Source organism: Melospiza melodia, chromosome 3 (assembly GCF_035770615.1).
Source record: "Melospiza melodia melodia isolate bMelMel2 chromosome 3, bMelMel2.pri, whole genome shotgun sequence".
Lineage (NCBI taxonomy): Eukaryota > Metazoa > Chordata > Aves > Passeriformes > Passerellidae > Melospiza > Melospiza melodia.
Genome location: NC_086196.1, coordinates 38,986,243 through 39,013,840, shown reverse-complemented (window position 1 = coordinate 39,013,840; position 27,598 = coordinate 38,986,243). Strand labels below are relative to the sequence as shown.

Sequence of the window (27,598 nt, the reverse complement as noted above, 5' to 3'; positions counted from 1 at the left end):
AAAGACAGTTGAGGAGTGTGAAGGTAGTTAGAAGGAATGGCCATGAGGATGAAAGCTAAAAGAGGAAATTACACGGAGACTTGAGAAGTGAGAGGTAAGAAATGTAAAGAAGTGACAGTGTTTCACATGGAGTGAAGAAGAATGAAGTGGAAAGTGGCAAGTGCCACTCGGAGGCAGGAGGTGTTTGAGAAGCAAGCCGTGAATACGAGGTGGCAGTGTCATATGTGGAGGCGGAGACGAAAGAGTGGATTTCAGAAACCCTGGAAGAGAGAAGCTGAAGAAACTGAATGTTGCAGTTAAGGTAAGTTCAAGTGTCAGCTGTAGTAAATTAGACAAAGTTAGGAAGGCAGAACTAATTTTTTACAAATCAAGTCAATGTTAGAGTGCAGAAGGTAATTAAATAATCACCTGAGTGGGGGCACCAACGTGGCAGGACAGAGGCTGCATAATTGTGTTGAAACCAGGGAAATGCCAAACATCCAGGTCTGATAACACACAGAAAGGAAGAGAAGTGGAATTGCCACAGTTAGTGAACAATCAATGCGAGGAATCAGAAGAGATACCATGTAGATTTGCTTACTTTCTGTATTGACAGCAAGAGAATCCTGCAGAAAGAAATTACCAGAGAAGAAAATCAGCAGCAACTTTAAAGTTCATGGAACAGAGAAAGCTGTAAGCCAGCAAGAATAGCACTTTTCAGCAATATAGAGACAAATAGGGAAATAAGTTTTTTTTCAGAATCAGGAAACCTCTGAAGCTGAGCTAGTCTGGGTAAGTGAGTAAAGAATCATCAAAGCTGAGAAAGAATTTGACTTGCAGAATTTAATTATGATATGATGTGTGATACAGGAAGACTTGACCTTGGTTCTTAAGACTGGATGATGTCTTTGTGGCATATTTTTATGAAGGAAATGGGCACATACATTCTGAGAAGTTCTGTCCAAATTCCTGGCTTATTTACATGCTGGGAATGCACCATAGTAGTTCTGCAACTCTGGCCCCCTTTGTCCACTTTTGGAACATGCTGGAATATGTTACAGCTTTGTTGTGGTCCATGCACACATTTCTTTGCTGTGTAAACCAAGCTGCAGGGATAAGAGAGCAGAGCACTCATGAAAGACACGAAGGAGAAAACTAGCATGGACTTCCAAGCCTGTTGCTGCAGGAGTGTCTACCCAAAGAACATGAAAGCCTGTAGAGTTTCTTTGCAGAGTTACTTTCCAGAGCAGATCTACAGCCTGATGTTTCACGTTTCAGTAAGTCTTTCTGCTTTTCTTCCACAGAAGCTTGAAAGCAGAGGGATGCTGTGTGTTGTAAGTAGGTGCTAAGTAAGTAGTTAAACTGGGCAATGACTCTTTAATTTTCATTTCAGATGGTGATGTAACAGTAAATTTTGAAACTTCAAATGGACACACTGTAGCCATTGGTGAAGAAACCATACAGGAGGAAAATCTGGTAAAAGCCAGTGGAAATAATGGCACTTTATCAGAGAAAGCATCAGCATCAGAAGGAAAAAAAGAAGATCAGAAAGGTAAATTAAAGTATTCTTCACAGGTTGTTTTTTGCATACTTTAAACATTAACGTGTTCTTCCACTAGCACCTATACATGCTGTGAGTTCTGTCCTGCCACAAGGATGCCAGCAGAACCTGCTGAGAAGATAAGACTTGTGAAACACCAGTATTCCCTCACTGGTAGGCATGCCTTTTCCTGTGCATGTGGTAGGGCAGTAAAGAGAAGCATGATCTGAACATCACAGTGCATGCAGGGAGGTTCGGTTTCTCAATTCACTGTGGGCCTTTCCTTGTAGCCATGGCCAAGCTTTGGTGTCAGGGTTTCCTCTTATGAAATAGCACACTGAGTGCATATGCATCACCTTGCAGCATCATTGTAGATGTGGCTCGGGGGTTGGATGTTCAAAAGTGTTTAAGTCACTTGGAAACCATCTATCATTTTGAAAGTAAGTCCAGCAACTCATTCCAGTTGGTTTTCATGGAATCTTAAACACATGCAGTCCAGCACTTCACACACATTCAAGGGGCTGTGTCACTACTGCAATCAAAAACTAGGCCATTTTTGGAAAATAAAACCCCACTTTATAGGGTTTTCTATAGATGAATTGTAGTAAACACTGGTAACTATTTAGCAGTCCCAATGTCTATCTTAATTGTGCTACCTTTACTCAGATCTACCTGAGTTTGACTTGTAAAGGAAATGTAAAGATTATTGTGTTATCACAGGATTTGAACCAAATTTATTTTCTTTCTCTACCCTCTTGAATAATGCACCAGTTCTTTCCCCTGTCTAAAAGTGTTCTTAACCAGTATTTCATTTATTGGATTTTCCTAGCAGAAAGATACAAAAGATCAAGACCTTCATGGCTGGCTGAAGCCATGGAGGCAGGACAGAGCAGCCTTTCCAATGTCTTCTATTAAACTCTACCTAGTGATGAATGATCCTCTGGAGGTTGAGAGGGTCAGTTCAGCTAACAGAAAAAATCTGAATTCTTCTCAGAGCTATGTAAATCACTTGACTATTTAAAAAGTGGATAGATGTGCAAGGAGAATCTTATGAGATTTCTAGTACTTCCTGTCTCCCAACAAGGCAGAAATACAAGATTAGCCTTTGTCATGACATTTAAATATGTCTTTCTTTTGGTGCCAACTAGAACCAGATGTGTATTGGGTCAGGGGAAAAGAGTTATAAAAGCCATGGAAAACTCCTTTAAAATGGTTCAATTTAACTTTGGGGTTAGATCAGACCACTTATTATTTTGTGCATCACTAAATACAGCCTTTTAGAATTGTCAGGACTTGGAAGTTTTCCTAAGGCACAGTTTATTATTTTAGAAATACACATTTCTAACTGTGTTGAAATCCCCTCTAGCTGACTTTGCAGAATGTCAGAACTCCAGTGAAGCAGGAGAGGTCCAATATCTATTTCAACTTCTTATTAGACTCTGCACTCTCTATATTTTTTTGACCTTATGGGGAGAAATTAAGAATGATTATTGTACAGAAGGAGATTCAGTACAAAAGAAGTATAGCTATCACTCCAGTCCCTCTCAGAAAGTTAAGAATATATGGAGAAAAACAAAAAAATGAGCAAAACTGGTATTCTAGGCTTCATTGAATCTCAGTATGAGCATCCAGAAGATGCAAACCCCTTAAAGTATACTTTCCTCTTGCACCTGAACATTAAGTTCTGCTAGGAGTTAACATCTGGAGTCCCCTGAAACAAAAGGAGGTAGATTTATTGCAGAGAATACTCTCCCCACAAAAGTTGTTAAGTATCAATTCCACACATCAGAAAATGCTACAATGTGTAGACCCAGTACAAGCCACCCCCGGTCATGGTGAGCACACTTCAGTTATTCTTTATTTATATACAGCACACTAGGCAAGAAGGTGAGCCAGCCTGCTGAACTCAGTGGAAGAGTAAGGCCCACAGCGTCTCACCTGACAGGTTAATCCTGGGTGATTTTTTTATGGCACATGCAGTAGGTTTGCATTACCCCCACGCCCACTGGCAGAGCAAAGAATCCACAGCTGCAGAGTGGAGATTTGCTAATGTTCACTGAGCACCCAAATCAGAGCTGAAGCATGAATACTCTTCTGCTAGGACCAAAAAATGTGCTGGTGCTTCAGATCACAGCCCTCCATCATGAGAACTGAGATAGGTGGATTGAACACTACCTGACAGTCAGGAGTAATGGCTGCAAGTTCATCTTCAGCGAGGCTAATGTGAGGCTTCCAAAGTCATGAACTCAGGTGTAAATCTTGAGGGAAGATGTGTGTGACCCAAAGACAGGATTAATTCCTCCTGCTTAGTAGCGCAATGTTGTGCTGCATTTCCAACTCCCAATGAATCAGAGTTTGCAAAAAAATGCATCTCAGCCTTGTGAAGTTATAGGGTTATTTTAAAATGCTCTTAAGAAATGGTAGTGGTCTTTATTTGCCCTCTTGTTCAACTGGGTCTTGAAAATGGCCTTCTCATATAAATGTGATGACTGCAGGACCCAGAAGCTTAAAAAGAGCACATGTTACAGGCACGTTGTGATAGTATGGTGAGAGCTGGCAGCAGCAGGTTGTAGAATGTGGAATATATTAGGAGTTAAAACAAGTTAAAGGAGGAAAGTTTTTTCAGCATGAGTTATGGAAATACAGTATCCACAAGGCAAACAATAGGCTCAGCCATGCATATAAAAATGAGTAAAGCAGAAGCAAGTGAAGAAGACAGCCCCTGAAAGCTGTTCCCCTTGCTGCCAGGCAGTTCCATAAGCTGTGTACCCATCTGCTGCCTATCAGCTCGCAGGTGCCTTTTATATGTGGTGAAAAATTCTCTTGGGCAATTTAATAGTGTAACTGTTACTCTTTGTAGTAATAATGACAGTCATACAAGCAGGGTATTTAAAAGAAAATTTCTCCTTTATTGCAGGATGATTAGAAACAAGTGACAGTTTAACATAAAGCAGCTAATTGATGGATAAAGCCTTGCTATTGAAAAATCAGATGAATCTTTTTCTGAGATCATTTATTCATGTTGTGCTTGCACTGGGTTGACTTCTGAATTCTATTGTTTTGACTAAGAAAAGCCACTAGCATCTTTTGCAGAAAATAAGAGCCAAAGTATAGCTGTTTTATCTGTGAGCCTGACAGCAGCAAGTGGACAGGCACCAATGTCAAAGGACAGCTCTGGGTGTCTGGGCAGCAGACTGAAATCTCCCACTGTGCCAGGGCTCCTGAGCCATTGCACTGGGCTGCAGGATCCCCAGCAATGCCCAGAGCTCCACATTCCAGGGGGAGTCTGAGCATTGCAAAGGGGATCCAAGGAAGGGGATCTCTGCCTCCTGCCCCCTGTGGCAGTGTTGGACAAGATCAAAAGCCACATCAGTAGAATAGGTGTCAAAATTGTCACTGTTTGCCTCCCTGGATATCAGGAACTAGTGTGGTGATGCAGCATGCCTGCTGCACATGGTAAAGCCTCCAGGTATTGTGTCAGAGATGCTTTTCTCCTTTCAAACCTCCCAAGATGTCTCTGGCACAGATATGCATGAGAGAACCCCTTACTTTTAATCCGAGTTCAGTTTGTAAACGTCGGTCTTACTCATTTTTGTCAAAGCAAGCTAAATCTTTTAATGATTCTTGCAGATGGTTCCAGATTTCATAGTTAGCTTGGGCTTGAAGAAGTGAAAGGCTCAGTAACCATCAGCAAGATACTGACTGGAAAAACAGTAAGAAGTTCTGTTTTGCATACCATCAGTCAGATGTGTTAGGTGCTGTGTTGATAAATAATTGCATCGCAGAAAGCCAGGCTCTGTTACAGGTGATGTGGGTGATATGGGGCATAAGCTTCTGGAATGTTCCTGGGACATTTGCAGGAGATCAATCTTCTCAGGTTTCCTCATCTCTGAAGTAAACATGGGTAAAGGAAACAGTTTTTAGTCCTGTTTCCAAATGAATTGTTGGGCTACATGTGCATATTTTTTCCCCAAGAGGTTAAGTCTCATATGAGAGCTGGAAAAGGTTCCAGGCCTTAGTATGTTGTTTACAGGTTCTTTCCTCTATATTTTGTCTGCTGTCCTTAAGTCTGCTGTTAAATTTAATATTCTTTTATGGGTAACCAAAGGAAAGAAGGTTGGAGGCACAAACTGTGGTCTTACAACCATGCATAGTTGCTCTCTAATGCTTTAGTTTGTCTACCAAGGAATGTTCTTCAAAGTCTAATTTTCTAGGTTCCTTTTCTCAGAGATCTTTTCTTTATTTCCTCAAAGCAGAACAGAAGCTGTTTGAATATAAAGTAGTAACCCTCATCTTCCAGGGTCTCAGACAAGAGCCTGCTTTGTCTCAGAAGATTAAACCTGCAAACCAGCCACTGTGAGAAACTGGGAAGACTTTCATCCCTCTTGTGTGCCTTGCTGGATTCCTGCACTCCTGAGCTCTGTAGATCATTGATATGAGCAGCATACAGAAAAGGCTGTGGGCTTTTTTGCCTGACTCCCTAAGAATCTCTCACTCCAGCTGAGCTATTTGCTGGGCAAAACCAGTTCTTCTAAGAATAGTATATCTTCAATTCATCACCTGAACTATGTAAATGAGGCTGAATCCAAGTATTCTTAAAAGGAAAGCTAGATACAGCTGTGTTTGGCCAGAGCCTGTCCACTAGGTCAGCAGGGCTAGCTCATGCTGGTAGAGTGATGAGAGAGGCACAGGCTTTCACCAAAAAAATGAGTGCCTAAAGAAAGCTCCTGACTTGTGAAGCTGTTTTGTTTGTTTCAGTTTTTTTCTTTTATAGGAAACATATCCTAGTGTGGTTCCAGAATTAAGATTGTGTGCATTTTTTTTTTTAGAAACTAACTATTCAATTATTTATGTCTATCTTTACAGAAAGTATGAGAGAATGTAGAAACCTCCATGCCTTCCACGTTCCAAGGTTCTCACAGATCAGCTGAATATGTCTTAGGCATTCTCTTTTTTTTAGCAGCTTACTTCTTACACAAAGATTGAGCAGTTAAAAATGTAGAATGATAGTCAGGTGGTTTTTTTTTTGCCTTTTTTATTGTGAAACTAATGCAAAATACCTGAATGTGGTTGCTTCAGGTGAGATTTTACACCTGTCCCTTTCTCCCCTCTCCTGTTTTCTACCGTCTCTGTTATAAGGCCTCTTGCTCTTGGTGTTGTTGAAATTATGGAGTCAGTAAGATCTAGATGTCTGCAGATTTGCAGATCTGCTTATCCATCTTAATGAAAGATGAATTCAAAACTGCAGAGAGAGTGCAAACAGCATTGTGAGACAGCTGTCCTGGTTCAGTGTAGCAAAACAGAGCCCGCAAGAGCCAGAGTGCATTAGATGAATGTTTCGAGTTGGTAAACAGCCAGGAGAGAGAGCATGGCTGAAGGACAATGCTGGCACAGGTAGAAAGGAATAAACAGTGCCTTGAAATAGAGTTAGAGTGGAAATTAAAGGAAGCTTTCTAACAATTAGAATGGGTCTTTTCTTGGGCAGAATTTTATTAGCAATAGCAGGAACAAAAAATGGAGCTGGTTAAATCTGAAGTTTATGAAAGGATTTGTCTGAGTTGACCACCTGCATCAGCACAATCAATGAGTCCAGAAAAGTGACAAAAGACACCTTGTCTTGTCCTGTGTCCCATGTTCCTGACTGACAGCTTCCTGGATTTTGATTAATCAAAATGTAGTTCTCTGCATAGTCTGGAAAGGAAACTCACCATCTGCAAAACTCTTACAGAGTTTCATTGTGCAGGGAGTCATCCTGCAGAAGACTGCAAACACTTTACTTCCAGCTTTTATTTTACATAGTGTTTCTCCAGTGTGTTGTGTTCATCCTCCAGAAGGAAGGTGCTTTGCAGTTGATGGAGATCATACACTGGTGCTGCAGCAGTGCTGCTCTTCTGTGAGGTAACTCCATGGCCCTGCTCGAACTGTACCAACAAAAATACCAGTGCTCTAGGACAAAATCCTCATGTTCCTTAGAAGTTCACAGAAGCAAAGAAAAAATTGTTGTATTTTACAACCTATCCTCTGAAAGTATGCCCAGCATTTTCATAGGTTCATTTGGTCCAGAATTTGCAAAAGGTCCCACTTTTAGTTTGCAAAATAAGTAATTTGATTTTCTAGTGCATGTGGCACACTGGCATCTCTCTGAAAGTCTTTCAGATTTGAGTCCCCACAAGATCTGTTGTACACTGAGTAATTTGTAATTCTGACCATCATTTAGGTGTTTACATGAGAACAGAGTTTTGTTAAGAGTCTGGCCCCAATCACAGTTTCTGGAAACAAGAAAATCTGGTCTGAAAGTGAGGTTTGTTGAAAATCTGGCCTTTGGAAAATTTATTCTAAACATAAACATGTCATCGATCCAAATGCTTAATGAGATATTAACATTTGCTTTCCTGTTAAAGATGTAATTTATAAGCAAGTTGCTTCTACAGCAGATATTTCTACCAAGGCAGCAGTGGATAAAAGATATTCCTATCTGATATGTTTCAGAGACTTTTTGTTAAAAGGTCAGTTCTTGATGAACGGATGTCTAAATTAAGAAAAACAACAGCAATAAAAGTGTGTTGCAGCTGGTACTGAGGTACCTGGGGGATTGGTTTGAACAAATAGATGGGTCTGAACTGATTCAGATGCCCCCTTGTTTTGGCAAAAGAAAGAGCAGACATGAAGACCAAGGGTCCGTGTTCAAGCAGAATCATGTTAGGGAGGTACAATTACAATGTAATTGTATCTGCAATCATTTACAGACATCAGACCATCTCTGTCACTGTTCAAGATCAAGCCCCTGTTGCTGTTATTAGTTATTTATATTACTACAGTGTTACTGTATATACCAGACATTTATTACAACATCTTACATAGATGCAGAAAACCACAAGAATTTTCCAATGGACTTGCAGTAAAAGAAAGAAACACTATGATTAGGCACTGAAAAACAAGAGGACACCAGACCAGAGAAAAAAGCACAATAATGGCAGCCTAAATGTTGTCAGCAGAGGGGAGTTTAAGGGAGGACAGTCAGTGAATATTCACAAAGCCTGAGGGTCAGCAGAGGAAAAGCAATGAAAAGCATCTGCTTCAAACTTGGCTTGTCACTGTCAAAAGCTGATATAATGGACTGGTCAGGTAGGAACTGGAAATCTCTGTCTCAAGTAAATGGGAAACTGTACCATGGGCAAAATCAGACTGACAGTGAGATAAAAAAATGGAGCTTACAAAGATAAAAGCAACAAAGCCAATAAGATGCCAGGAGGAACAATATGGTCAAAGACAATAATCTTCACCACAGATTTCCTCCTGGCTGTGAGTAAGAAGAAGGTTTGCTGTAATCAAGGGGCAGTCAAGACTGGATGAGAGGTGTAACTATCTGAGCAAGTAGGATGCAGCTGGGCAGGAGTCTGCCAGTCTTTGGAATGAGGTACATAACACTATGAAAAGAGCTGTCTTAGACAAATGTAGGGTTCCAGTAATGGCAAGGCATTTCTGTTAAAATAAATGCTATATAAACTGCCAGTTTTAATCACACATGAAGTCTGCAAGCAAGAACTTTGGTGTGAATGAACTGCTATGGTTTTGGTTTTCATTTATAGTTTTTAGTTATTTGTCTACAGAAAAATTGAAAATTATAGGTTGTCACTAGGATGTGTTTATTTGCAACTAAATAAAGCTTTAGCCTTATATTTTATTTTGTACCTTTTTTCCTGATTCAAAAGAAAAATTCTGATATACATTATTTAATCAGTTATATAGTTTAGTGTAGATTGACTGTATTACTTTAGAATATGGTGAATGCTGTATTAGTTTTTCTAGGTTGTCATTCTTTTTATTAACATTTTCTCTACTAATGAACTGAAACAAAACACAGTAATGGTATATAAGTAAACAAGTTTTAAATTCTTTCTTAATAGTCCATAAAATTTTAGCATTATGGATCTTTAGTTAATAGTTGTTCATAGTTGTTTACACTTATATTATTTCTGATCATCATGTCCTTCAGGATCTTCAAAATACAAAATCATATCTTCTCTTACCCTGTTTATTATTAATGGACTTCAAATTTTAAAATGTCCTGCTTTTTCAGAATTATATCACCATTTCAACTTTGAATGAAGGTAGGTAGAATTTCACAAGGAGCCCCTTTTGCTGTGAAAGGAGGTCAAAATGTAACAAATAAGGATGTTTCTTTCTCCATCCAAAGTCTTTCTATGGGAAACAAAGAGATGGTACAAGAATCTGTGCTCAAAAAAAACCTGTTTGAAAGTTGTAAAATGTTTCTATGAGACGGTGCTTTCAAAGCTTTAGCAAAAGCATATTAGTTTATAATAGGCTGGAAATAAAGGAGGAAGACACTGGACATTTGATTCCTTCAGCTTATGAAGACACATGTGTGCATGTTGCTTACAATAACTGCAGGTGATGCATTAGGTTCATGTTAAAAAGCCTTAAGCTAGAGGTTGGAAAGGCTTTGTTTCTGAGAGGAAGAATGTCTTTGTTGTCTAGCACATTATTTGTTTTTTCATCTACTAATCTTAAAATTAAAATGTGTTGCTTACCTCTTGGGAATCTTTAACATGGGAAAGAAGAGAGATGAGAAAGTCCATTTAATGTGTGTGAAGAGTGAGGCTCTAATAGGAACATAATGCAAGAAATGAAATGGTTTTCTCTTGATTGATAGAAGAGACTGTTAAAAGTCTTTTCAGTATTAGCTTGTGTCCTTTCTTCCCCAATCACAGTTTTCAGTAACATGCAAACAAAGTCTATATGATTCTGATGGAATGCTCTGGCTTCTATAATATCCCTTTTCAGAAAGGTTTGGGAAGGTTATCTTGAGACAAAATGGGCATAGAATTGGTTTAGTTGAATGGATAAAGATTCCCCTCTGGGAACTTCAGCTCTTCCACCTGGGAGCACCAAGTTTTACAGCTGTAGTGATCATGTTGCAAAATTATACATTGGCTGTAAATGGCTCACCTACATTAACATTACAGCTGGCATTAGGCATGCACTTTTTAAATTAATTTCCTGGTCATCCCCACTTACCCTGCTTTGGTTTGCAGGCTACAAACAAACCAGGGATGTTTTTGGAAGAAACTAAGCCAAAAGATGCATTCAGGAACTTGTACTCCCTCCACCACTAGTTCATCTACAGAACTAGCCTGAAGAAAGTCCAAATCCTGAAATGCAGATTGTGGCTATTGGGTCCTCAGTGCTACCTCTTTCACTCTGCAGAGCCATTCCTATTGCAAAGCACAATTTAGATAAAGACCAAATTCCTGCTGACTAATGAACTCTAGACTCTTGAAAGTGCAGTTGTGTAACAAAGAACCTGCAGGAGGGGAGAGCCTTTCCATGCCAAATGATAACTTATCTTATTTAGCTTCATTTTTTCTGAAGAGTAAAAGTACTCTGAGGGAGTTACCCAAAATAAAGCTGCTAAGAGCAAAAAATATGCAGCTCAGAATAATTAATTGCTCCAGGGGAAAACTGGGAAAATTTCCGCTGCATAGCCATGTGCAAACCTTTGGCTGGGAGAATGGCCCTGTTCACATTCAGGTTCACATGAATCTGAGTTCTACAAACTGTTGATCTTAGGGTGGTTAGGCTTGAAATGAAGCTGAGGAGATTTGTTAGAGAAGTAAATAGCATTCCCTCATTTAGTTTTTATCCCAAACTTTAGTTTGGGATACTGAATGTAAAGGCAGATCCTTGGAGGTCTAGGATAGATGAGTCTGAGCAAAGTTCAAGGTAAATATTTTCCATGAGAAGATCCTGGGTTGAGGTAAACAGTAACTTTTTTCTGAGGTAATACTGCCTTAAGAAGCAGATGAAGTCTCTCCTGATTCCCAAGAGCTCAAGCAGCAGAAATAGTGACTGTTGTGAAGCTTGCTGTTGAATTTATGTGGTGTATGTCTGTGTCAGTTGGCTTCTGTTCACTTTCTTACCCTTAGAGAGCACTGGTCACTGCCCAGAAATTCTGACATCCCATGCTCCACCACTACCTAAGCCTAAGCCTAAACCTAAAAAAGCTCCGCTACCACCAAAAAATGCCACTGCCGCTTCCACCGCCAGCAGCCATAAGGGTAACGAAGCACCTCACGCTAAAAAAAAGGGAAAGGCTCCTGCTAAGCAGCCTCCTCTCCCACCACCCAAGCCAACGGGTGCCAGTGCAAATCGAGAAGCTGGTGAGTACTGCCCAGCAGTGCAGCTGCCGTGGGTGCATGTGCATGGGGCTGCTTGGCTTGGTGACTCGTGCCTTTGGACAGAGCAGTGTTACTGAGGAGCATGCGTGGGTGTTTGCACAGAGCTTCCTGCTGGGCTCTGGTTCTGCTGGCCACAAACACCCCAGACAACACACAGACCCCCTGCATGTTGTACCCATGTACAACACCAAGCACAGCAGAGAGAGCACTGAATTCCCAGTTCAGGTGTGAAAGCTGGCAAAAAAATGACCCAGAGAAACAGCTCAAGAATAAGCAGGATAGAAGGTGACTTCTGAAACCAAGCACAAGTTACCCCTAAGTAAAACTAACTTGATATTGCTGTAACTTTCTACTGGAAGTATCAACTGTTCCAATTAATTTGACAATATGACAAGATCACAAAGAAGTTAAGAATAAAACCATTGAAGCATCTTAAAAGATTGTTGAATAGCAGTTGGTTTAGTTGACCAAAAAAAAATGACACCATTAGAAATGACCAGGCTTCCCTCAGGTGCTGTGATTCTAAGTACATACTGGAAATGGAAAATATCACTTATCAGGCACAAAGCATGTGTTTATCACCACACTATTACATCAAAATTCAGCAGTGATGCAAGATTTAAGATTATAGGTGGGTGCTCTTAAGGTACTGATTGTGAGTTTGAATGGTTGCAGTGGAGACAATGACCATAATTAAAACATCCACACATACTTTGACCACAAGCAGTATTGTGATGAATGGGCTCCATATTGTATTGGCAAACTTATACAAGCCCTGTATTTTCATTCTCTGTCTTTCAAAGCCCTTCAGTCCCTCCAGTTTTCTCTGCAAGTATTTCTCTTCGCAGCTTGTACATTTTGGCACATTTTGTATTTGAAGCATACAGAAGAGGACTGTTTGAAAACATTGCAAGACTTCTAGAATTACAATAATAACTTTGCCATAAAATATCCATTAACTTGGTATTAACTGTCCCTATTACATCAGACGACTACAAGAATAAACGTTTTGAAAATCCAGAATTTGCTGCTTGTATTTCACATGCAACTGGGAAACTCAGCTCTTCCTAGGTGAAGCCTTGTAACAGCAGACTTTTCAGAAATAAAGCAATCCATCACATAAAGAACTGTTTATACCAGTGGTTGGTAACAAGCTGTCAGGTATCTGACTTTTTAGACTAAAATACATTCCAGTTTCCAGATTTGTCTTCTATTAGCCTTGCTGCAATGTCAGCCAGTGCTTGCGGACCATACAGATGTAAAATATATCCACATCTATTCTTTATTCTACTGGTAATTTCTTCCAACATTAAAAATATATTGTGTTCATTCAAAATGGGGCAGTACTTAATAAGCAGAACTGGTTTGGAACAGTGTCAGTACAAGGGGTTTGTCAATCACCATGAAAGTGAGCACATGATGCAGCTCGTGATCAAGCCTCATGAAGGAGGAGAGGAATATGAGTAACAGCGGAGCCATGGCTCTCCTGCAAGTTTCCATACTGAAATAGTGGAACTGGGAGAATGGGACTTAAATGGAGGGGTGGATGTATGCCAAAAGGCAAACAACAGCCATTAAATTTTTCATTTAATCAGAATTCAAATCTTCTACTGAAAAAGAGGCATGACAGAAAATTGTCAGCCAGCCCAGTCAAAAACAACAGCAGCAATAGCACTTTTGACCCATGTGGACATGTAGGGGGGTTTTCTGTGGGAGAAATCTTTTAAGTTTCTGTATCTAATTGGAGGTTCTGAGAATAATGTAAGGATTTTTACAATGGAAACATGTTTTGACATTTTCTCAGCCATAACTGTGTGGCCATATATTTGTACTGTGCTGCAGTTCTTAAGTGCAAGCATGTAACTGGTTCTGTTGACCTCCAGCCTGCGCTGAAGGGCATCAGAACCAGAGCCTTTTCTTTCTACCATCCACCTACTCAGTAAGATTTCTGTTAAATAATATGCAGGTTGGAACCACCATCTATTTCTGCTGTAATTATGAACTTCTGCTGATGCCATTTTTCTGCTTCATTTCGTTTTGCATGTAAATTGAGTGATTTTTACCTGATGTGGGAAGATGAGTACAATATCAGTTGATTCGGGACAGTGCCCTTTACTGTCACCTGGGAGCACAGAGAGGAACAGGGATTTGCCTGAAGTTTCTATAAATTTTTTCAGATACACTGAAAGCTTCACAGTTCTCTAAATGTTTTTAAACCATAACAGCTAGAGAAGAGAACAGTAAAGTGTCTTGAATTAATTTCCATCTCCTTTGAGAACAGTCTAACTGTGAAAACTGTTTTTATATCATGAACTTATTATGGCCAGTATCTGCACTTTGATTCTCTCCCAGTCTCCTGGGGGGTTGTTTTTATTTAAATGCTTATAAGTAAAGTAGGGCCTTCAGCAGATTTCTATTACAGCTTTCTGTTTTATTCAGTAAGCTTAGCCAGAAGGCTGCTATTTAACTTTATAATGCTTTCATTTGTTCTCTGGAACTTAATGAATTTTTAGAATTACATCAGAAGTATTTGAGTTGGATGCATTTTGATGAAAAGGACTGAACCATTAGATGGTTGTCATTTTTATTGCTTTTTAAATGGAAGTCAGAAGTTTGAAGCTCCCATCTCAGGTGATGACACAGCATGACATTGACGCAGCAATTGGAAATGTGGCTGGAATGCACATGGAAATGTGGGCTAGCTGAAATCTTTAGTGAGATTCTTTATACATATATGCTTCAGTATGATGAGCATCACAGGATTAAACAGCCAGCTTGGCCAGTTTGTACAGCTGCTGTCAAAACCTTGTTTCACTTCATTTTCAAGACTGCCCAGGTTTGTCACTGGTAAGATGGAGGCCTCCAGTGCCTCCAGTACATGCAGGAGGCCTCCAGTGCCTGCTCCCTTCTGAAGGTCATTTGTGCACAGCGGCAGGAGTGGTTTCTGCCCCTCTGCTGTTTGTCATTACATAGGAGGACACCAGTTGCAGTAAAATTTTTTTTTAGCTAAGTCACTACACATATTTTTAGAATAAGTTGTGGACTTCTTAGGAGATGTCCAGGCCAGGTGTAACAGGCCAATTCAGAATGCTCAAAACAAACTCCTATCCATTTGTAAGGTTGGTCCTCTCTGCTGTTCTTGGTCAAGTATTCATCATTTCAGTGTCTCCCACACAAAGGTGAAATTGGAACTGCAAAATTTAATCATCTCAAGCATTTACGTGAATGTATTGTAGAAGTATCAAATGTATTTTTTTAAGACCAGCACAAGTAAATTCATGCAGAAAATACAGTGCAAAAATCATATAATTGCAAGACTGTAAAATGCCTTTTATTTTCTTGTTTTAGCTGGTTCCTCTCACGCAAAAAAACTACCAGTCTCCAAGTCTTCTTCGTCACCATCTCCTTCGTCCACATCATCTCATCCCAAAGCCTCTAAGGAGACTTCCAGCAAATCTGGCACATCAGGGACTCCCAGGGGCAAGAAAAAACCTGGGAAGCAGTCAGCCCCACGAACAGCACCAGACGGGGCTGCTTCCTCCCCCTCAGGTGCGACGGCCGACAGTGTGGCAGCGAAGGCAGAAAAACCCAAGGCCGAGCAAACTCCCACAGTCACCTTTGACATGGACAACGCGGACCAGCCCAGCAAGCTTGTTGTGCCCCCTCCTCCCACCGCTGCCCCTCCTCCACCTCCACTTCCACCCCCTTTTCCTGCTGCAGCTCCTCAGCAGCCTGCTGGCTCCTCAGATGGGCAGGATGTGTCAGACAGCCCTGTGGCAGGGCCGCCAGGCTCGGACACGAAGGCTCTGCTCCCGACCGAGCGTGGCACAGACCCGAGTCCGAGCAGTGCGGCCCCGGGCAGCGCTCCAGGTGCCAGAGGAGACCGCACGGAAAGGTGAGACAGTATGGCTGTGAGAGCACAGCCAAGGAAGCCACATTTGTTTGCACTGTAGGCACGTGGGGATCTCTTCTGCTGCTTCTGCTGACTAATCTCAACTCCCTGCTGGGCTGATTTGCTCCCAAGCAGGCAGCACGGGCCGGATAGCTCAGTCCTTCATGGGGGCAGAGCGTCCGAGTACCCAGGCCGCTCTCAGCCGATGGCTACCTTAGCAAGCTTAGTGGATATCAGCTCTTTAGTGATTATCAGCTCTCTTAGGATTTCAGCTCGAGCTTGCTAAGGTGTCCAGGCTAGGCGGGAAGCAGACATGAGTGAGGAGAAGAAAATGTCCTGGTGTTCCACAGTGATGGTTTTATTGAGGGGTCTGTGAAGGGTTCCAGCAACGGCTCTTCTAACCAGAATGGGCTAAAACAGCCTCTTTTTATAGGGTATAAGGGGATCCAAACTTGTCCAATAGTAGGGGTTAAGGGAAAGTGACCTATGGGGTTACAGAGATAAGCTAGGGTCCAAAAGGCGGAAGACAGGAGCTTCTTTTGCTATTTCATCATGACTTAGCAATTCCTATGGTTAAGCCTCGGCCCTGCATGGGGCCCTAGCCAGCTCGGAGCCTGCTACAGGGAACAGTTTGTGTGGCCCCCAGCACAGTTTGTTCCCTCCCAGCGCCTTCGAGCCTTTCACCTGCAGCACCTCATGTTTCCCCAGAAGGTCGTCGCTCATGACCTGTCTCTTACTTCATTGTGTGGCTGGCACTGGGGTCAGCAGTTCAGCTCAAAGCTGGTGACACTTTTATTTATCTCTCATAAAGGCAAACAAGAAATGATTCCAAATTATAAAGGGGTTCTTTTCTGTAGATGTCTTTTTTTTTCTGTAGATGTCATTAAATATCTCACTGCTAAAGTTCTCGATTCAATAGCTGAATTTGCTTGAACACTTGAAAATGAGGGTTCTTTCAGGCTTCAGTTAGTAGGTGTTTGGTTTTTTACTGCCTAATAACTTGTGTAAATCTCAGGTATTGTAGAAACTGGTCAAGAGAAGAGTCATAATTACCTTTTTTAAGCAAAACAGTTGGCAGGAAAATGAAACTAGCTTATTAATTTGTCTTTTCCCTGTCACAAAAATCAGCATCTTTTATATAAATCCAAGAGGGTTTAGTCTAAATGCCAGTAGCCTAGAGACCTTCCTTTAAATTCTTGTTGGTACATCTGTTGCCAGCTCTACATTCTAGTGCAGCATCTCCCCCTGCTCTACCCTTCCTTTACGTAAAGATTTTCCCAAGGCAAAGGGCAACCTGCTGTTGATCCCCAAATTCATTAGTAATGAGCATGAACATTTTGAACTCAACTGCAATGAGACTGTATCTACAATAAATAGGGTTAGGCTTCCAGAACAGGAAACTTTGCCGTCCCATCTGCTCTCCAACTTGGTCCTCTCATCCCCAGCTTTGTGAACTGTTCTTAATGCAGTCTTCACAGCACATAATTCTGGATTGTTTGTATCCTTTTTCCTAACACACATACATAGATACATTTACATATCTGCATATGTTAAAGATGTCTTATATATGTATGTTTTTTAGAAAGGAATTACTTTTATTAACAGAACTTTTATTTTCATCCTTGCTTTTTCAATTGCTTCTCATTGGTGTTTTGTTCTGCCTGCACTGATGTGTCGCCCTACCTGCTCATGAATAAACAGCTTGGCTCCCAAAGAAGATCAGGAAGGGGAGGCTCCAGATGAAGCATTCTCTGAGCTGGTGGAGGAGGCTTCTGACGCTGCAGCCCCTCCTGAGAGTGAAAGCAGCAGAGACAGCCACGGCAGTGACTCGGACTCAGACGGGCCGATCCTGTACACAGATGATGACGATGATGATGATGATGATGATGATGAGAATGCAAGTACTGAAAGTAAGTATCCTGCTCAAAATGCTGCAGGCTGCTGTTCACAGATTGCGTTTTGTGAGCGTGGCTAATCCATGCCAGTGTGAGGCAGAGAGAGGAATGGCTGCAGGGAATGCTTTTAAGGGGATTTAGTATTTTGTCACTACTGAGAAATGAGTGCCCTGCTTCTCCCAGGCAATGACAGTCAGAAACCTGCTGAGGCCTGTGCATGGGTGAGAGCATGTCGGGACCCAGGACATTCCTCTGGCTGCCCTGGGTAATTCGAGACCCTGGCAGGGGGCTCAGAGACCTTGGCACGGAGTCAAAAACATCTGTGCCTTCAATTTTATTCCATGGAAAAAATTACCCACTTTGTTTGAAGATTTACAACCCACAAGAGTTTGAGTAGAATAATAGTTAATTTGTCACAGGGTGAAAAAGCAGAATTTTTGGGTTTTCAAATGAGGGTTCAAGAAGCAAGATGGAGGAATCTGGGTGTGTGCTGTCCTTCTTCCCCTTCTTCTTGTCCTCCATCTTCTGCTGGGATGGTGACACTTTTTGATTAGTTTAGAGTAGAAACAGACTGACATAGATGATAGATATTGGAAAATTATTGTAAATAAAGTACACGTAGATTGTAGTATAAAATGTTAAGACCACCCCAAGGCCAGGTGCTGTGCCACAGCCCAACCTGCTGGACAGATCTCAGCAGGTCAGAGAAAGAATGTAATAGATAAGAAAAAAATAAACAACCTTGAAAAGCAGAACCGACAATACTCGACTTCTTCAGTCACGAGGCTGGGAAATACTTTCTAATACTTCGGGGTCATCTCAACCACAGAAACCCGAGAAGAGCAGATCAATCATTGCAGGGAGGAGAGCAGATGTGGGAGGAACAGGCTCAGGAGGATGTCGGGGAGGGACAAGGTGGAGACCATTCATTTGGCTTGCCCACACCATGAGTTCCTTGTGGGAGCTACAGGTGTGGTGCATGACAGAGGAGGCCCATCAGTCAGCAGCTTCACTGTCTGAAAGTCACTAGTTCCTCTTTGATCAGGATGTTTTAAGCATTGGAGCAACCTTAGCAGGCAGAGCAGATCACAGTAGATTACGTCTAAGTTTTACAGCTTTGAAATTTCTGGGGTCATGACTCTTACCATCACCTTAACTGGGCAGAAGCCCTGCGGTGCTGAAGGGGTTGTCCTGCCCCCATTCTGCCTAATCCCTTCTCCCAGCTGTTTTTCCCTTAGGGTAGAGTTCATGTTTATTATTGTAGGAGCAGCTGTCGTTGAGCTGATTTTCAACAGAATCTGTGGTTCCCTGATCCAGCTCACACAAAGGCTTCTCCTTTGCTTGGGCAAAGAAGGTGGCAGCAGCAGGCTGTCAGGAGCACAAAGGAGAGCAGCCCTCCCTCTACCTCCTCGGGGGTGGCTTTATGTCAGTATGAAATCACCATCAAGCCATGGTTTGAGAGCCTTGCTCACAGCTTTTTTGGAGGTGCCTCACTGTGCTCAACAAAGAAGTTTTGAACTCCACGGTCCAGTGTACCAAAGTGGCATGAGGCAAAATGGACATGTTTTTTGGTTGTTTTTTTTCCTTAGCCACTGGTGCAGGAGGAGGTGAAGTGCTAGGTAGCTCAAGAGGCTGAAGTCTCCTATAGTTCTTTGTTGGGTTTGAATACAACCCAAAGTGATAGAAACCAAAAGTTATTGTGTTCACACCGCAGCACGGTGTCTTATGAAAAATGAGCTGGGAGCCTGTGGCCTTACCAAACTGCCTTACACAGGGAAAATCTGCCACCTAAGGCATTTGTAGCCCACCTTGGTCAGAATGTCAAGACACAAGGGAAATACTATAAAGGCTGTGAAAAATGTCATTCCTTCCACAGCTGCCTGAAGCTAATGCTGGCCAAGCTGCAAAGCCCTTGTCCCTAGAGTGTTGGTTTTATGCAGAACAGATTGCTGCAGTGTCTGGGGGTTCCTGCCTAGGTTATTTTGCAGGCACTCAGAGCACCTTTCTCAGCTGTATTTTTTGGTTTAGTTTACAAATAACTTAGAGATGGAAAACACTATAAAAGAACTAAGTGGTAATTGATTGAAAAAAAGTTGAAAGAATGAGGGAAATGATGATGGAATGAGACTAAGCCATTTAAGGCTGAAGAAAACGAGCAGCAGGTTGCTAAATATACTAAGTAGATAAATAAGCCAACCTGTAATGTATTAGACTTCAAAGACATTTTATTGTAGATTTGTCATTTTTATCCTATCACTTCACAGGTGACAAGTGATGTTTGTATCAATTTAGCTTTTCCCTCCAAGCCTTTTAGCTTTTTATTTTCATGAACTGAGCTAAAATTTTTCTTCTGATGTTAATTAAAATTCCTCTCCTGCATGTGGGAACAAGGTTGCTTTGGGGAGGTATTAAAGTTCTCACTGGGAGTTTGTGTCTGTAACCTGAGCATGAATGAACTAAATCTACCCTACTCCTCCTTTCCTCAGGCTCTTTGGCAAGTAAAATTCGTCGTAGGGATACTCTTGCTATCAAACTTGGCAACAGACCATCTAAGAAAGAGTTAGAAGACAAAAACATCTTGCAGCGTACATCTGAAGAGGAGAGGCAGGAAATCAGACATCAGATTGGAACAAAGCTTGTGAGGTATCAGTCACAGGGTCAATGTGGTTTCACTGGGTGGAAATGGAGGAAGAGAATTGAGAACACTGGGTTCATGTTTTAAATGCAGCCCAATGTGCACTGCAGGATCTTTGTGGTACAACTGTCTGGAAAATGGTGGTTTTATTTCTCACAAAACTTTAAATTGTCAATAATAGATTTTCTGTTCTGCAAGAAACAAAACTGGAGAGCTTTTGGAGTTTTGGGTACTTTGGTTAAAAAGGGAAAGAAGAGGAAGAGGGTAAGAATGAGTCCACAACAGTCAATGCTGTGGTTCTGGTTCTTTCTCAGATTTGTTAGCAGAACTTTCACTTGTATACCCATCTCAGGCAGAGCATTAGTTCCTGACCCACAGAGCATGCCTGTGCATGTTGTCTATTCTGACCCTTCTCCTCTTCCTCTGGCTCTCCAAGTCCTCCAATCATATGCTGATTCCAGCAAAAGAAGTTGAGCTGGTCAGTGTTTAGTGTTTTACTGTACCCAGTGCTGAGACACATCTTCTCAAACTGTTAAACTGCTGTGGGATGTATATTACTTTCTCCTTCTGGAATTGAGAACATTGCATTAAAAATTCACTTGCCTTTTACAGGTTTTTTTAAAAAAATCTTCATGTTTATTTTGGCTTTTGTGGTCTCTGAGAATAGACTACAACATGCCTGTATTTTGCTAGACCTGTCCCTGTTTCTGTTTGCCTCAGGAATGTTGTCCAGATTTGGAGGATGTCTTGTGTTTTTTGGAGATTCCCAGATACAGGGTAGTCCTGTTGGTACTGCTCCGGTACAGAGTACACAGCCCTGCATCAACACCCAGAAGCTGAGCTGAATTGCTCTGTGAACTGGGTGTCTGGCCAAGGCAGCTATTTCATTACTGAACTGTAAGAGTGGTAAATCTACTGTGCAGAGCCCAAGGGTCATTTTTCTCCTGCCAATAAAGAGGTGTGGTTGTTGTCATCACTCTCCTGAACAAATCCCAGCTCTGGTGATCACATCCTGCTTGTCAGTCCTCCCTTAGGGGCTGCAACTGCAGAAGCTGCTTTGGGGTTTTGCTGGAGAGCTGAAAGGCAATGCACACAGCTCTGCTTTGGTGGCAGGAGAAAGATCTGTGTACATCAGGGCTGTGCTCATACCCAAAATCACATCCACGTTTGATGCCAGTTTCTTAAAAATTCCTGGCCTGGTGGTCAGCACCTGGCAGCATCGAGGTCTGGTGGAAAATCTGTTCCCACAGCTCAGTCAGGGTTGAGTCAGGTCCCCACCTGGGACTTCCTACAGCTGGGACTGGTCACCTGTGGTAAACCTGCCAGTCCCCAGGGACAAATCTGTAAGTCCAAGAGTGATTTGAATTGGATGAGTGTCACGAGGCTAAAGACAGCTTGTAGTGAGCTGTGTGAGTGTTGATGAATAGACACCTGTCTTGAACACACATGAAAAATAAGTTTTACTGCTGAAATTTTTCTTGCTCCTTTCCTCAAGTGAACAAGTGGACTTGTTTAGTAAACACAGAGACAACATCAACCATGTACAAATCAGAAAATTATTATCTCAGTTTGGGGTTTTTGTAATGGCAGTTGTTATATTTAGGTAACTAAATAAAATTAGGTTTCAGGTGAAGCTCCCAATTGTATTGTACACACAAATTAATGAGGAATGAACAGCTTATGGATTTTGTTGGTTTTGCTTTTTTAAAAAACTTTAGTAAGACTTCAAAATATCAAAAATATAAAAATTCATTCAAAATACCTGAGAATAATCTAACAATTGCACAACTGATTATAGTGATGGTTCTTGGGAACAAAAAAGGTATATGGATTTATTAATAAAATTATGCCTGTGAGGACTATAAATTTGCTAGTACAAATTCTGTAATATTATTCAAGTATCAGTTATTCATGTGTTCAAATGACAACACTACATCTTTTAAAACAAATGGCCACTCTGGTTACATAAGCAGTTGTTATAACTGCCTGGAAATTACTTCCAGAAATTACGTTTTTTAAGCTGTATTACAAATCCTAATGTGTCATTTAGATCTGGTTTTAAATCAGTCATTTACTTTGTTCTCACAGGAGGCTTAGCCAGAGGCCCACAACTGAAGAGCTGGAGCAAAGAAATATCCTGAAGCGTAAGTATTTCATTCAGGTTTCATACAGTATTTGCTTAGAAAGGAAGCAGGTGTTGGATTCATATGGAAGTCCATCATTGTTGCTCCAGTATTAGAACCATAACTAGAGAGAAATTATGTTCTAGAAAATAATGTCTCAACACTTGATTTATACACTAACCTGTAATTGTAGCTTTGAAAATTCCATTTATTGAATATGCCAAATTTTACTTGTCACAATCTCACTTCTTGAAGCTGGTCCCAAAGACCAAGAATGACTTGGATACCTTTTAGAAATAGTTCTAGGCTAGTTAACCTTCCCCCTGATTTTTAGGAGGAGGAGGAGAAAGGAATATGAGTTGGAGGTGCAGGTGGGATGGAAGGGCAGAGGTTGAAAGGAGGAGTAGAAAGAAGAAAGGCAAAGTGTTCAGCAGAAAGTCAATAGGTATATGTCAGCTACTTCAGCATGCTGGCCTTCGTATTCATAAATGTCTTCTGTACTGAAACATGCATGAGAATCTCACTGAATATCTTCCCATTAATTAAATCATTCCTTATATCTATGCTGAAAAAAAAGTCTGTAATTCAAATAGTCAAGGGTGGAGGAAGTACACTAGATATTTACTATTTATACCTATTCTGCCATTTACTTATGTTGCTTCTGTTCTTTGGCTGGCAAACTCTTCAGAACAAGCATTGTTTTGTCCTCCTTTATGAATCTTTCCACAATGAAGCTGTTACCTAAACACACGGTGCCATGCCCAACTCCACCTAGTCCTGTGTTCATCCTGTAGAGGTGGCTAGTACTTGATGGTTAAGTAGAAGAAATAAATGAAGAAAAGACACTTCATAGCAATAAATCAAAAATCACACAAATAGCAAACAAAAAAACTCTTAAGGCATGAGAACTTCTCACACCTGATCAAAGAGTTGGTATGATGCTGTTACGGTATTTCCAGCAATTGTTCAGTAAAGTTGGAGCTCATCCATGCAGGTCTGGTGTCAGCCCTGATGTGTAGCATGCTAATGGAAGGGAAGAAAAGAAAATGGGATGTTTACCTGACAGCATCCACGGACTGATGACTCTGTCACTTGCTCAGCCTAGCAAATCAGGGAGAGGGCAATTATTGGCTTTCAGGCAAACCATCCCGACAATAAAATGCTAATAAAATCTTACTGCTGTTGTTTGAGTTCTCAAATGCCAAATAGTGCCATATCTTACTGAAAATGGAAGCTGCAGTTCATGCTTGCACAGGAGAGGGATCAGGGAACTCCTGTCCAGCACATAATGTGATTAGACTTTCTAAAACTGTAATTTCCAAACCTCTAAATTTCAAAGATAAATAAAAATGAAATTGGAAATAAGAACTTTTTTTATATATGACAAACCGCTCATGCTGGACTGTGTGAGAAGCATAAATCCAAAGCATCTTTGGTGGGCCAGGATACAGCCACTGGGCTGGGAGCACCAGCTGGGCTCCCTTATTGCCCTTTCTCGCTTATCTCGAGGTGACCAAGCCAGCAGCAAACCTGTGATGTATTTAATATCCCCTTTTGCCAGTGTTTATTCCATTCACTGCTCTTGCAATAAGTAGCTCAAGACTGGAAAGCAGTTAATAGATTTCCTCTCCTGTTTCAGCTTGTTTACTTTAAGCTTTTGGCAGTGCACCAGGCTTTGCACTCAGTGCCTCCTACCATCGTCCCCTGCTGCTGCTGGGGGGTGTCTTAAAGAGGCCAGGGAGAGCGAAAAATGAAGGCTGGGAAGCAGAATTGTAAATCACAAAAAAATCACAGAGGCCCTTGTGAGCACATGAAGGAACTGCTTTTTGCTCATCACTGAGATGTAAAATATTTCAAGTTGAAAGTGATCTATTAAAACTAAAGCAAACCAAAACCAAGACAGGGTTTGTGATAAGAGTCTGACTCAGAGTCCTTTCAGGGTGCAAGTTCTCTCTAAACCATAAGGCACTTATATTTTACATCAAAATTTTTGCCATTCCTTACTGTGGATCATTTGAAAATGTTGACATATCTTAAATGCCTTTCTTGGTGTAGCGAGCTTTTGTGAGTAAGTTGGGATTTCTTTCATAAAGTTTCCTTCCTCATATTTTTTAAGCAGTATATGGGGAGAAAGAGTTATATTATTGTGTGTATGTAAACTGCAGCTAAGGGGATTTATTGTTTTGAGTCATATTTATCAGACTTTGAGGTTACATTAAGTGGTAAAGGTCCAAATGTTTACTTCAGGATCCAGTTCAGCCCAAATCTTCTAAGAGGTTCAGAAAAAAAATCCCTACTTTTTTTCTTTTTTTGTATTTCCAGTTAGTGAGCAAGTTTGTTTTGCAAGAAGCTTTGTTTTGATAATATTTCCAGATAAACCAGTTACTGAAAATCCTGTTTCCAAGTACCATCGCAAGACATTGCAGGCGGATTTGTTTAAAAACTGTTTGGATAAAACTATCCAGACTTCTGAGACTTCCCACACTAAAACAAAGTTACGACAACTTAAGAGTCCACTTGAAGGAATACATAAAGCCCTGTGTTTTTTATAAAGGCAGGCTTCTTGTACACTGGCTTTGAACCAACAGTATTTATAGTATTGCATTATGGCAAAGAAACTTTTTAGTCTTCCAAGAATTTCAGATTAAGATAACTGTAATTTTTCCCTGTATTTGTAAGGGACAGTGAATTTCTTGTACCTTGCACCTGCATGCCTGCCAGTAATGGCTTTGTAGAAAATGGGGTTTAGCTCTCAAAGCTTGTTAAGGAATATTAATGGTTATCTTTGCTTGTAAGACCAGGAAAGAGAAACAGCTTTGTGCATTTCAGAGCACTGCAAGAAGCAAGTGCTTTGTTTGTCTTTTCTTTCTCTTTCCTTAGCAAGCCCACAGAGAACTCTAAACATAGCTAATCCCATAGGGACACAATGGAAAGTTCGGTTTTATGCTCCAGGAGTACTTTTTGGTCAAGAATGGAGCAGTCCTCAGGCAGGAAAATTTGTCTTTTTTCTTCTCCCCTTCTGCTACAAAACAGATGTCCCACAGAAGGTGACCAGATGTAATGTGGTAAAAGTGCAGGAGCAATAATGTATGGTTGACAGGGAAGCTGCTTGTTTGGCTTTGACTGGTGGATTATTTAACTTGACAGCCACAATAACTGATGCTAAACAAAATTGTTTCAATTAGGAGTCAAATCCCAGTTTGACCTCCTAGGAATTGCAGGGAGGGAAAGAGGGAAGCCATAGTTTTGCTGGGATCTAATCAGAGACTTCTGCAAGCACAGGGCGCTTGCTGGGCTGGTTCTTTGCCAGTAGGGCAGCAGCAGGACATCTGAGGAGGGGATTTGCAGCTGAGAACGCTGTGTTTATATTTTCTCTCTCCACATCACACAGATTAGATCTGCTTTTAAGGTGGAAAGCAGTGATAAGTGTGTTCCTGTGCATTAATGTGTTCCTGTTTGGCCAAGTGAGTCACTTCATACCTGCAGCCAAATCTTGGCCCTCTGGCTGGAATTTTCCACAACACCTACAGGAACCAGGAGTACCAGACCCATTATTTTTAGCACCACACATCTTCTTAACTCCCTACAGCAACTTTCAAAACTTTTACCTTAAAAGACCAAAAACACACTGTAGTTTTTACTGTTAGTATGGAATTTGTATCCAGGCAGCGTTTCTGTAGCACCAGGCTTAAAGCAAGACTCTGCCCAGCAGGCTGGAGGTGGGAAATTGGTGCTTTAGGTACAAGTCAGTGGAGAGACAGGGGCCCATGTGCTAAACAGCAGATTCAGTATAATACTAGCAGCCACAAGATTTCAGTCCATTTCCTTTAGCTCTTGACTTTTATTCCTAGAAGTAAACCAGTTTGAATGTATAAAATCCTGTCCCTGACCTCTCATGCAGAAGACTGTCTATTCCCCATGGGTTTGATCCTCTCCTGCTTTTCCCAGGATTTAAGGAAGCTCACGTTGGAATTGGCCTCCAGAAGATGGCCTGTTGCAAGGGGTACCAACACCCTCTGCCCAGTCACTAACCTGCTTGCCCTTTTTGGGGGGTTTTCCCTTGTCTCCCATCTTGCTGTGCAGTCATCTGCTCTCCAAAGGGATCTGGCTTCACAGCTTGGAATAGGCAGCTAACCTTCAACCTTCCTAAATGTCTAGAGAAAGATTTTTAAGGTGTTTTATCCTCCCCCAAAATACAGAGAAACACTATTTCAGGTGCCATGCTGTTGGTAGTTCTTCCTTAAGGCATACATTAAGCAGTGTGAGCCCTTGTTTCTTACACGAAGCATCTTAGGAAACACTGTAGTTTAGATAGAAAAGAAAGGCCAAGATATGAATAATGCACAGCATATTTTACAAACTAAAGTAAGGAAAGGGCAGTACAGTGATGTGTACTTTCAATTGTCTTTTTTTCCTGTTACTGGAGATTGTCTGAGGTAGGACTTAAGCAATTCCATTCATGAGGGGACAAAATTTCTTTATGTCACATGATTCCCAAGTGAACGGAACCCCAAAGTAATAGTTTGTGTTTAATTACCTCAGCTGCTGTGTCTATTGATTGCAAAGACAGGATGTTTAAACAAAAGCCTACAGATGATTTATCTGTCTCAAAACAGCTAGAGACCTTTTGACTTTTTTAGATGAGGATATTATGGGATTAGTTATCCTTTAAAGTTATAATTCCTTAAATAATACCCAACTTATTTATTGATAGATACATTATTAAAAAAATTAAAATGTAGATTAATCTAGAACTCTCCACTTACAGTTATTCTTCAGTTTGAGTCCATTTACAGTTCCTCTATGGAAACAGGCTATCCATTTCTTTTCCATTTAACAGGAAAGCAATTAATAAACCATAAATTACATCCATATTTCAGTATCTCAGTAACATCACCATCAACCTGAAATCCAACCTAATCCTGGCAGCAAGCCTGTGCGATTGCACCTTGCTCTTGGAAACCTGATGTTGGTGTTGGAATCTTCTCACAGAGAAAATCTTGGGCAAGCATTGCCTTTTTCCTATTTTTTACCTTCTTACTTTTTTATTTTTATAATTTGTCCTCTCCTCCTTTCCCTGATATTCTTATTAAATGAAAGCATTTGAGTAAGCAAAGGATATCTGCAAGTACCACGAGATGTCCTGTCGTAGCATTTTCTCCACTGTGAAAGTCATTACACAGAAATTCTCCTCAGGCCAGGTCACCTCTACTAAGACAGCAGGCTGGCCATAGGAAACAGGGCAGATACAACTATACCAGGTTTTAAAACTCCCTTTTCATCTATACAAGTTGGCTGTATCCAGAACAAATGAATTTCTTTAAATTTAAAGTTA

General features: G+C 41.0%; 1 protein-coding gene across 4 annotated transcripts in view; it reads left to right on the top strand.

Annotated features, from left to right (window-relative positions):
• Positions 1-27,598, top strand: part of PHACTR2 (phosphatase and actin regulator 2) — a 135,104-nt gene that overhangs the window by 93,850 nt on the left and 13,656 nt on the right. For 3 of the 4 annotated variants that reach the window (XM_063151383.1, XM_063151387.1, XM_063151386.1), the window contains exons 4-9: positions 1,373-1,531; positions 11,467-11,700; positions 15,067-15,613; positions 17,312-17,520; positions 19,992-20,148; positions 22,229-22,284. In XM_063151383.1, coding sequence (XP_063007453.1) covers positions 1,373-1,531; positions 11,467-11,700; positions 15,067-15,613; positions 17,312-17,520; positions 19,992-20,148; positions 22,229-22,284 — 1,362 coding nt within the window. The remainder of the gene's footprint in view (positions 1-1,372; positions 1,532-11,466; positions 11,701-15,066; positions 15,614-17,311; positions 17,521-19,991; positions 20,149-22,228; positions 22,285-27,598) is intronic. The other variant, XM_063151388.1, reaches the window with a different exon arrangement.